Source organism: Nannospalax galili, unplaced genomic scaffold (genome assembly GCF_000622305.1).
Source record: "Nannospalax galili isolate Female #2095 unplaced genomic scaffold, S.galili_v1.0 scaffold278, whole genome shotgun sequence".
NCBI lineage: Eukaryota > Metazoa > Chordata > Mammalia > Rodentia > Spalacidae > Nannospalax > Nannospalax galili.
Genome location: NW_008347536.1, coordinates 14,996,178 through 15,007,522, shown reverse-complemented (window position 1 = coordinate 15,007,522; position 11,345 = coordinate 14,996,178). Strand labels below are relative to the sequence as shown.

The 11,345-nt window shown below is 43.1% G+C and overlaps 1 protein-coding gene across 1 annotated transcript in view; it reads left to right on the top strand.

Annotated features, from left to right (window-relative positions):
• Rnf169 (ring finger protein 169) overlaps positions 1–7,062 on the top strand; it is a 77,634-nt gene extending 70,572 nt beyond the window's left edge. The window contains 2 exon segments of the mRNA XM_029568856.1: positions 2,465–2,564; positions 3,183–7,062. Coding sequence (XP_029424716.1) covers positions 2,465–2,564; positions 3,183–4,361 — 1,279 coding nt within the window. The 3' untranslated portion in view covers positions 4,362–7,062.
• Positions 7,063–11,345: the final 4,283 nt, after the last annotated feature.

Genomic DNA, 11,345 nt, shown 5'->3' with positions numbered 1-11,345 from the left:
AATTTGGGTAACCCCTTCAGAGGATGGTGTGATAAGACTAGGAGGTAGGAAGTGGTTAGGCAGTTAGTATAAAAAGACTCCAAAGAAAAGTAGCCAGTTTCTTGGCTAAAAGTCAAAATTACCTTGGGCCTCTTAGCAACATACTCTGTTCCAAAGGTCAAAAATGTCAAAAGTATTTGGGAGCTCTTATCTAATCCTTAAAAGATTTTAGGGTTACTTCCTCAGAGGGGGGAATGTTAGAGTAGCAAAAAGCCCAATAAAAAAAAAGAAGAAAGAGTACATGAAGTTATCAGAAAAAAGTGATGGGGAGATTTGGGAGGAGTTGGAAACGAGGGAGTGGGCATGGATTTGATCAAAATACCTTATATGCATATATGCCTGTATGAAATTCTCAAATGAAAGCCATTTCAAGTAAAAACATATTTTTAAAATATAAAAAATTACATTGCTAATTCCTACGTATGGGATTTTGGAATCTATCATTTAGGTGCCAACCTCAGCTTCACTACCTCCTATGGCATCAAGCACAATATCTCAGAGAACTGCTCTACTGAAAGTTACAAAGGCCTTTACATTGGTCAGAAAGTCTTTTGCTCTTATCTATTTGTCTCTCTAAAAGTTATCTATTTGAAATAACAATGCTTCCTCTCTCCACTCTGTAGCCCTGGCCAAAGTGTACACTATTTACACACCATTTTGGGTGGCTTACATAACTGACAGTTTGTGTAGCTTCTAGGGATGCAAATGAATTATAATACTTCTCTAAATGCAGTACCAATCCAGCTTGCTTCTAAGGAGCTGATTTATAGGGTGATACTGAAATTTTCTGCTGCTCCAAATATATCTCCTACAAGATTGTGGGAGACACTCACCTCATTTGGGTTAAATGCTGAATTTTCTTGTTAAAGTGCACTCAAGTAGTACATAGTCAACACTTTCACCTAGTTACACTATGTAGCCTGAGACAGGATGGGAGGCTTTCAAATGGAACAACACAGGTGCTAGAATAGAAGCCATCCTGAGTGGGTAGATGGACTTTCACTGCAGATACAGGGTGAAGAGAATTATGAGGGCCTTGTCCTCCCTCCCTCCCTCCCTCCCTCTCCCCTCCCGCTCCATCCCTTTCCTTTCTCAGGGCTAATCTGATATTAAAATCTTTTGCCACAGTAGAGTATATAGGATGCATTCCTTTCCAAAGCTAAGTAGAGTCAATTGAGGAAATTATCTGTTTGGAATCATCTACATAGCTATGTCTCTGTCTTGACTTATGGCAAATACTTATTCATCCAGCAAAATGCACATGCTGTAGAATGGCTTTTCCAGCCTTCTTATTCTATCAGTTGGCAATATCCCACTTTTTATGACATTTTGCTTTTTGTCCATGCGTGTGTGTGTGGTATGTGTGAGTGCGTGTGCATGTGCATGCGCACGCTCTTACACTGCATTATTACATTGTTTGTCTGCCCTCTTGGTCTCTGATTCCCTGAAGACCTAAACTGTGTATCATTCTTATGTCTGTGTTCTCAGTGTCCTGGATAGTGCCCATCAGCGTCTGGCATATAATTATATAAGTACAGTAAGTACTTGTTGGGACATATATTGAGCGAAGTTTGGGAACAGGAAACAAAGGTGAATAAGAAATTAGTTGTAGTGGGGTAGGTGACTATTGTCTCCCGGGATTCTATAGTAAAAATCAAGTAAGATACTGGGACAACTGATAAGTTAGATCCCCCTCCCCAGTACCACACACAAAATTTAGTTAGGGTGAATTAGAGACTCAAATGTAACAATCTTAAGTGTAAAACTCAGAAGAAAACACTTAAGGAAATTTGGCTGCATAACGACTATTCCCTTACAACATGTATCATACTGTAGTATAGTAGATCACAGTATACGATATAGGTACTGTGGAATGTATTGGTAAAATCATAATGCATAAGATAAAAATGTGTTCTTAAAGACTCTTGAGTTATTGGGATTTAGGTTTTTGGAGACTCGAATGTAATGGATTAAGCAAGAGACTGCATTTAATTTTGACGCCCTACGTAGAAATCCAGTGCACTGTGGTGCATCTTTCTAAGTGTCTCTGTTTTTGGTTCATGGCTGATTTAGGAGGGGTTTGGGTCTAATAAAATGGTTTTGTGAGGTAATTTTGTGCAACATCCCCCTCTTAAGGTAGGTAAAGTTCCCTCCATCTCTAAGCGTGGACAAAACCGCCGTTGGTGTTGCTTCATTTTGGTAGGTTCTGGGAGCAAAAGCTTGAACCACATGTCCTCTCTGAGCACTTTCTCTTTTGGCAGAGTTTGTTCTTAGAAAATAATTTTGTTAATAAATTAGCTCATTTTCTATTGTAGCTGCCTAAGGGATTTTCTTGGTGAGTAGCTTAGAATGCCTAAAAGATTGTGATTTTTTTTTTTTTCCTAAACTCATGTATGGACTAATTTTGGCTATTATTTTTTTTTAGGAAGCTAAACACCAAAGTACAGAGGAGTCAGAGCTGCAGTGACACAGCTCAGGACAGAGTGAAGAGTAGACTCAGAACAGCTCCACCGAACAAAGTCAAGGTACACGTCGGCCTTGGGCTGCTGGGGCTCTTGATCCACCCCCACCCCTGCTTCTTTGCATAGGACAGAATGGGTTCCAGGCAGATTCTATTAGTTATGTTGGAGAATTCTACATACAGATGTGAAGGAAACGGGTTTAAATCAGTAGCCGGATGGGGGTTATTAAGCGAGTAGACAAACCTTTATAAAGCTAAATGAGTTTTTTCCCTCTTCGGTTTTATTTTAATGTTGTTAGCTGTTCCAAGTGTGTAGGAATTTCTGCTCCAGTATGTGTTTTAGGATAGGGTTTTTCTCCTATTTTGTAGACCCACACTACCCTCCCTTTTTCCTTCTTCCCTACCCCTCCACCATCTAAAGGACTTATATAGGAAAACATACATGTATGAGAGGCTGGCTCAGTGCTTAAGCACACTTGGTGCTCTTGCAAAGGACAGGACCTACATCAGGCAGTTGCCACCCATAATTCTAGCTTCAAGGGATCCCGTGCCTTCTTTTGGCCTCTGCAGGCACTAGCACATACACATAATTTTTTTTTTATGTTTAATTTAAAAAAGAAAAACATATGTACATTTATTTATTTATTTATTATTTATTTATTATGTCTTAAATTTCTTTCAGGTCACAACTATAACTCCTGGCTCCACCCCCATTATTGGTGTCCTCTTAGCCACTCACAACAACCGCTGCCTTTCGGCCCCTGACTTAACCGTAGAAAAGCGCCTGCCCTTCAGCTCCCTCTCATCCTTGGCTTCTCTGCATAAGCCAGAGCGCTCTATCAGCCCTGAGAGCAATGACAGCATCTCTGAAGAACTGAACCATTTCAAGCCCATTGTCTGTTCACCGTGTACCCCTCCCAAGAGGCTCCCCGATGGCCGAGTGCTGAGTCCGCTCATCATCAAGTCAACACCTCGCAACCTGACCAGAAGCCTGCAGAAGCAGACTTCTTATGAGGCCAGTCCACGAATCCTTAAGAAATGGGAGCAGATCTTTCAGGAGCGGCAGATCAAAAAGACCCTTTCAAAAGCCACTCTCACCTCCCTGGTCCCTGAAGCAGGGGAAGACTTACCAAGCTCTGAAGTCATCCATTCTAGCAAGGATAAGCCACTTCTTGCTTTAAATATAAGGCCAACCAGGGGACAGGTGATCTCAGAGTGTGCTGGACCCACCTCCATTGCCCTGGAGTATTTCCCTTCTATTAACCAAACAAAAGTAGAACAGGATGGCACTAGAAAAAGGAGCCGTGAGGTCCCACTGGAAACCTGCCATTCCTCAGAACTCAAAGGAGCAGCCAATGAGACTTCTTTGGAAAGAGAGCAGTTTGAGGAGCTAGGGTCAATCCCAGACAAAACTTGCATAAGCACAGCCATGAAAATCTCAGGGGTTAATTCAGTGCTACCCCAAAACAATGTCTTGGGTGGGGTCCTCAAAACAAAGAAACAGCTGAAGACACTGAATCATTTTGATCTGGCTAATGGTGTCCTGGTAGACAGCCTAGGTGAGGAGCCAGTTCCTTCCTTGCGGCGGGGCCGGAAAAGACGCTGTAAGACCAAGCACTTGGAACAGAATGGTTCTCTTAAGAAACGGCGACAGACCAGCAGTGAGATGGGTCTGGCCCCCAAAGACCCAGTACCAGTACTGCGGGAGATGGAGCAGAAGTTGCAGCAAGAAGAAGAGGACCGACAGCTGGCTCTGCAGTTGCAGCGCATGTTTGACAACGAGAGGCGAACTGTAAGCCGTCGTAAAGGGAGCGTGGATCAGTATCTCCTACGGTCCAGCAGCCTGGCTGGGGCCAAGTAGCACTTAATGTACAGTGTTGCCTGTTTTTAAGAGGTCTTTGACCTCAATCATTTATCCAAAAGAGTTGAATGTTCTCACTTTGGGTTTCTGTCAATGGCAAAACACTGTCTAAATATGGCTCTGATTGGTTTCAGGGCCTTGGTAGTCAAAATCCAAGGGTTCTGCATCTCTGGTTCTCTCTGACCCAGGCCAGAAGCACTCTTTACCCCTTGAGCAAACTGCCTTCTGGGTCCAAATTTGGCAGCACCCACTTGGAGCAAAATTGGCAGTGGTCTCATTAGCATAATGGCCAGAGTTTGAGACGGTAGAAAAAGAGGGGATGCCTTCTGACACTGGTGAGACCTCCTGACCTCTTTTAACAGGAGGGTTTTAAATCAGCCTTGCAGATATAAATTAATTCCTTCCTTTTCAAAGACAAGCATTGTATACTTTGGAAGAGCCGAGATAATAATCATATCCTCTTTCTCTTCCCCCTTGCCACCAGTAACTCTGCATTTCTCTATCAGTTGAGAATATGTGCTTCCACAAGTGAATTTGCATTCTCTGTTTAAACTATGACATTTGGCTGTGCCATTTGGTGGACAGAGCATAGTCAAGACGTTGTTTAGCTTGGTCTTTCTGAGAGACCTCACTCATAAGTGGTCTTAGCCTGTTCTAGATGATGGAACTGAACTACAGATGCTCATGCTCTCTCAGCTGCCAAGTGGTATAATCCAGTCCGACCCCTGGGTTTCCTGGCAACAAATCCCATGGATTTTTTACACTCGGGGTTCCCCAATAAACTACACCCATGGGCACACCAGGGCTACCTAGGGGAACTGGCTAGGCATTGAGCACTGATAGCCCAAACACCACCTAGAAGCAGTTAAAATTGATGAGATGTATAAGCTTCTGACTGCAGTAATTCTCCCCTCCTCCATTTGTAGGCCTCTGTTTTCCTAGGGGTTCCAGCCTGTAGCCATCATCAACTGTGGGGTTTCATTCCTACATTCCACATAGCAATGGCTATCTGCAATGTTGATATAAAATCCTGAAAAACTCATCCCAAAGTCAGGCAGAGGGCAGTGTTGAAACTCCATACTGTGGAAACAAGGTATCTAGCTGGATGCAGCTGGTAAATTGAGTCCCATGGACCTTTGGGGTTTATTTTTCTTAGCAGCTGACACCATGTGTCTTTTGCATCCCTGGTGGTGCTTGGTGCTTCTGCCCTTCTGGGCTCATGGAGAATAGGGGTTATGGTATGATTTTAGGGAATCTCAGATGGGCTGGCATTCCCTGTGTTTGTATGAGCTGTTCCTATAGTCACGTGACTGGCATTTCCCCAAACCTTCCAGAGCTTGTGTATCATCGTATGCTGTTGCCCTTGAATGGCCCAAGCAGGTTACTGCATAGCTTTGCTAGTGGAGTTAGTTGCCTTTGGTCAAAATGTTTCTGAAACTGTCTTCAAAGCCTAGAAATAGAGATACAGACTCCTAAGCTGATCAAGGGTACCTATAGCACTGTTTTCTCAGGGCAGATCTTCAATTCTTTGGAATTACAGTACAGAATTTCAATTGGGGAATTAGCCAAAACTGTTTGAATTCTCTGGGAAGGAGAGGAGGGTATGGAGTACTAAATAAGGTGCCCCTTGAAGTAGCCAGAGCCACTTTCTCTGCAGCTCATAGTTAGCCGTTCCCAGGGAGGTGTCCAGAGATGTTGGATGTATTATTGCAGCCATCACTAAGATATGTGGTGTCTCTTTTATAGCTGCTCTGGTGGGGACCAGCATGGGTACCTGAGTGTATTAGACATTCTGTGTGAGGCTATATGCAGATGTATGTTTTAAAAGCATATATCAGTCTCATTTATATTCATACCCCTCAGTTCTAGGTCCTAGGCCATTTACCACCTCTAAGTCTAAGGGCCACTACTAGAAGGCATGTTAGTGCCCCAGACAGCAGAGTCAGCCCTGGTCTACCAGGGGCAGGAAATGCTCTTAGAGAAAACTTCACAGTTCTGCCATTTCATGTATTTCCTCTCTGATCTTAGTAAACATTATTCGAAGGCCACTCTTGTTGGTAGTAGCAAAGACACTTATTTTTCCACTTGCCTCCTTTTTCTATATCTTCAGTAATTTGAAAAATACTTTCAGTTGGAATTAATTTTTGATTTTGGTAAAAAGATAAAATATTTTTAATAGATGAAAGATATATATTTTAAATACCCCCCCAAGTTAATACTTTAATTTTAAGAATGTCTGTAACAATAGCAACAAGTTTAGGTTTCAGGTGCAGAGAATTTCCTGTTAAACAAATATTCCAAACACTACATCCAGATTATGGACTGTCCCTGTGCACCTCCTGTGAGACCCAGGATGGTATAGACTGTTGTTTTCCATACTTCCTGTTACAGTAGTCCTTGCAATATAGGCAAGCAGTTTAGTTAAGGAGGGAAGAAACTTAATCTCCTTAGCTTTGAAGAAGGAAAGACCACTGAAGTATTATCTGTGTGCTAAGATGTTCCCATACTTAGTAACTAAAACCTGAACACTGTGTCTGAAAAATTTCCATCTCTTGTTGCTTGACTGTGAAGTTCATCACAACTACAATGGTTGACATGCATTCCCTAAAGAGTAAGAAAAAACAAGGAAAACAGAATGGTTAGAAAGATCAATGAGCTAGAATGAAAGATATTATTTCACAAAATAAACATATCTCACAAATCACTGCAGTCCTGTTCACTGTACAAACTGCCCACATTTTGCTGTGTTCCTTGTGTACATACATTCTGGGAAAGGAGGGGAGGTGAGTCATTGATTGATGGGAAGTCCAAGAGACATGGTGCCCTCTCTCAGAGGGGCTCACAGCCCTTCTCCAGGAAGGGAGATTCTGGGGACATGTTCATGACCCACTGATTTTATCTGTTGGAAGAAGTCATCTGGGCCTGATAGGTTGGCGTCAGATCAAGGGTTTCTCCAGCCAGCCCCTGGCCTCTGCGCCTTAGTTTCTGCTTTTAAAAGGTATTTGGGTGAAGCTTGACTGGGAATCCTTTCCTAACTGACTTCATTCATTTTTTTAAAAAACTTAATTTTTTTGTCATAAATGTCTTCAGGGTTTTTTTTGTTTGTTTTTGTTAAAGGGTAAAATGCCCCTCAAAGATTAAAGCTGTTTAATTGCTTTCTGAATATGAACTAGCAACTGACTGAAATGGGAAGCTGATGACCAAAGGGTCTCTTCATCTTTTCTGTTCATTCCATAGGGACTTCCTTGATAAACTTATGCCACCCCTGTGCTGGATCTTGGAGATACAAAGATAAGATAGTCCCTGTTCCTGAGGGGCTCAGTGTCCATGGAATGTGTATGGATGTGCATTGGTTGCAGAGTGTGTTGATAATCTTCGAAAGGCCATTTCTTCTATAACTGCACTACTACAGTCCTGTTTAGGATATCCAGCACTCAGCAGGCTCCTTGGAACATTTTCTATAACCCATTAGTATTTATGAATTTGATTAACATTGTTCTTTCCATTTCCTAAGTAATTCTACCAATGATGATAGAAAAATAACCCCTCTTTGGGAGCAGCATTTAGCTCAAGCCCTAAGAAATGAGGCAGGTTGGATCTCTGATACCACCACCCACTCCTCACCTGAGCAACCTAATGCCTTCCCAACCTGACCTCTCACCAGAACTGGCAGCAACCAGGGCTTTCTCTCCCTCTGCCTGACTTTTCAATGAAGTGGAGAGCCAGCAGGAGAGGATGGAAAGAAAAACTGAAGGCTGAATTGGAATTGTGGAATGTTACGGTGGCCTAACCCTCCACCCCTCTCCTTTTAAGATGACGAGCCATCGTCCTCTTTATAAAAAGTATTTTTGTTGATTTGGGAATTTCATACAATGTATTTTGACCATAGACCTCCATCCCCCACTCCACCCCCACCATACCACCCTGCCCCCTTCATGTCCTCTATTGTCTTTTTTGAAAAAGGCCTCATCAGCCGGCATGGTGGCGCACGCCTTTAATCCCAGCACTCTGGAGGCAGAAACAGGCAGACCTCTGAGTTTGAGGCCAGCCTGGTCTCTACAGTGAATCCAGGACAGCTGGGGCTACAGGTGGCCTCATCAGTGCTTCTCAAGTGCTCACTGGTATGGTTCTGTTATTCCTGGACCATTGTTCTGTTTCACACTATAGTTTTCTAGGGCCTAAGTAATCATGAAAGTTGTACAATATGGGGGTGCACAATACCCAAGCAAAGGAGAATTTTAAATGACTTTTGTTTCAGCTAAGATGCATCTTTAGGGGCTTGAGAGAGGGCTCAGCAGTTAAGAACACTGACTGTTCTTGCAGAAGACCCAGGTTCAAATCCCAGCACTCACATGGCCACTAACTCCAGTTAACTCTGTAACTCCAGTTCCAGGGGATCCAACATCCTCTTCTGTCCTCCTCGGGCATTGCATGACATGGGTGCACGTAATACACATGCAGGCAATACACTCATACACATAAATCAATAATTTTTTTTAAAAGATGCATCTTTGTCTCCTGAACACACCTATAGTATGTAGGGTATATAGTGGGGGAAATGCCCACAATGTGAGGATTGAGTGGAATTTTGGGGATATATTTTGGTTGGGCAATTGTCATTTTGATTACCAAGAGTTATAAAAACCAGCTAGGCCTTGCTATTTTTCCTTTCAAATTCAAACTCCTTAGGAGCTTAAACCTTTCTTAGCCCTTTCCTCATCCACCAAAGAATAGTCTTCTGGTCCAGCCTTTAGAGTGAATGGAGCTGGGTATGAGCTCTTGTGGCTGAATGAAGAGGTAAGCTGGTAGGATTGAGGAGTAGACTTTGAGGAAGAGTCTGTTGCTGCAGTTTTCTTTGGAAGATGATCCAGAAATGCATCTTTCCATGATTGTTAGCAACTGTAGTGTTCTGAAGATTATTCTGTAGGAGAGACTTGGAGATGTGCAGGGGTTACCAGTTTAGTCAAACTGGATGGAGAGTGCCAAGACCTAAGGTGCAGGCTGTTGTATTATCAGTATTTCTTTTCTCCCTAAGGGGGGAAAACATACTCTCTTTTGTGCTTCCTTAATGTTGCTGGTAAGTGGAAACTTATAATCTGTGAGAAGCAACTTTAGGATCTGAGCAGGCACCCTCTCTTTTCTTGTGTCTAAGAGTTAGACAAAGCCATGTAAAGCCAGGCTTGCTCATCTTCCCTGTCCTTGAGTATGGGGCACAGACAATGCATTCTTCGACTGTCTAGTTGCACAAGCTTGAGTCTAGCTTCTGCCTGGTTCCAGATTAGTATAGCAGCACTCAGATTCTCCCTGGGTGGTTACCACTCCCCTCAACTATGTGTGCTTCCAGTGCAGTGAGGCCTCTCCTTCAGAGTTTGCATCAAACATGACATCACAACCCTAAGCCCCCAGCAAAGCAAAAAAAAACATACCGTGGAAGGTGACTAGTTTAAATGCCCACTAACAGAATTTTTTTTCTTTTTTCCTTTTTGCGCTGTTTACTCTTAACTCTACAAATATATAGTTGTCCTAAGGGCCAGACCTTCTCGCTTAGAAATAGAAAATGAGTTGTCTATGGTCTTCATCGGCCTGCTGCAGTTCCTTGTCTTCTGGTGGTTGTCATTTATTTATTCAACCTGCTGTTTAACATTGGAGAAGGGGACTGCCTCTGGTAGCTGGCAGACCTAGTGGACTGCCTCTGCTAGCTGTTCCCTCTCACTCACAGTGCCTTTTGACACAGGTAGGACAAGGTATGCCCTGTCAAGGATGGTTTTACCACAGTGCAATGGTGTGGAACTAAGTGGGATGAGACATTATTCAAACAATACCAAAGTGCATTCTCCAATGTAATGTTTGCCTGCTTGAGGAGGGCCCACCCTGAAAATGCAGTAGACTCATGAAGTCAATGTTCAGTTTCTAATCAGTGTCATCTCTGGAGAGCCTTATTAGACAAGTGTGGGCTAAGATTAAACCAGGTGCTCACTTGGATGCTGGCCTGCACTAGGAGGTACCTACATTAGAATGCCTTGCTTTGGTATTCAGAGTGATTAGGAAGGAGCTAGGATGGGCTCCTCACTGTGGACAGTTACATCTTTTGATGTAAGTTATGATGGAGGTTATCTCTGATCTAATTTCGTTACTCTCGCATATGACCATTCTACACCTCCATGAAGACAGCGGTGAGTGCGAGTACTTTATGGCTGCACTCAGAAATCTGAGTTTTAAAAATGTTTTGGAAGCATCATTCAAAAATTCATAAAAATACCTTTGTCATTCATTTTTCATTGAACAGAGAACAAATTAAATGTTTTTTAAATTTTTTTATGTGTATGAATGTTTTGCTTCCACATACTTATGTGTGCGATGCCTGTGGAGGCCAGAAGAGGGTAACTTGAGTTACAGATGGTTGTTAGCCACCATGTGAGTGCTAGGAATTGAGCCTGGGTTCTCTTAAGGTGAGCCAGTGCTCTTAACCACTGAGTCATCTATCCAGCTCCACATCTGTTCCTTTTAAACTTAGAATACTAATCTGGAAGACCATTATGAGTTCAGGTCATGCATAGTAAGCCAGCATGTGGGGGATCTTTGAAGTCATGTAACCCAAATACCTTCAAAGGAGGCAAGTTAGAGTGTGCAGCCAGTGGAAGACCTGAGAACAGTGCTTGTCTTGGTCCCTACAGGACTCTGTAGAGTGCTCTACACACCACTCATTAATTCCCTTACAGGTGCGCTGGATGGTGTGGTTCTCATTTAGAGATAGGAACTCTGGCCCTGATAGTTCAGTCTAGGTGCTGGACCCTCTGATTCCAAAGCTGCTGGTTGCGTTCTGTCACTGTGGCCTGCCTAAGCCACTGGCCTTGGCTACCAGTGTGGTATCCATTGCTGTCTGGACTGGAACTGGGTGAGCTGGGGACCAGACTGCCTTCCCAGTACATCCACTGTAGGATGGAGTACTGGGTTAATAGGGGATGTGAAGCACAATCTGCTGCT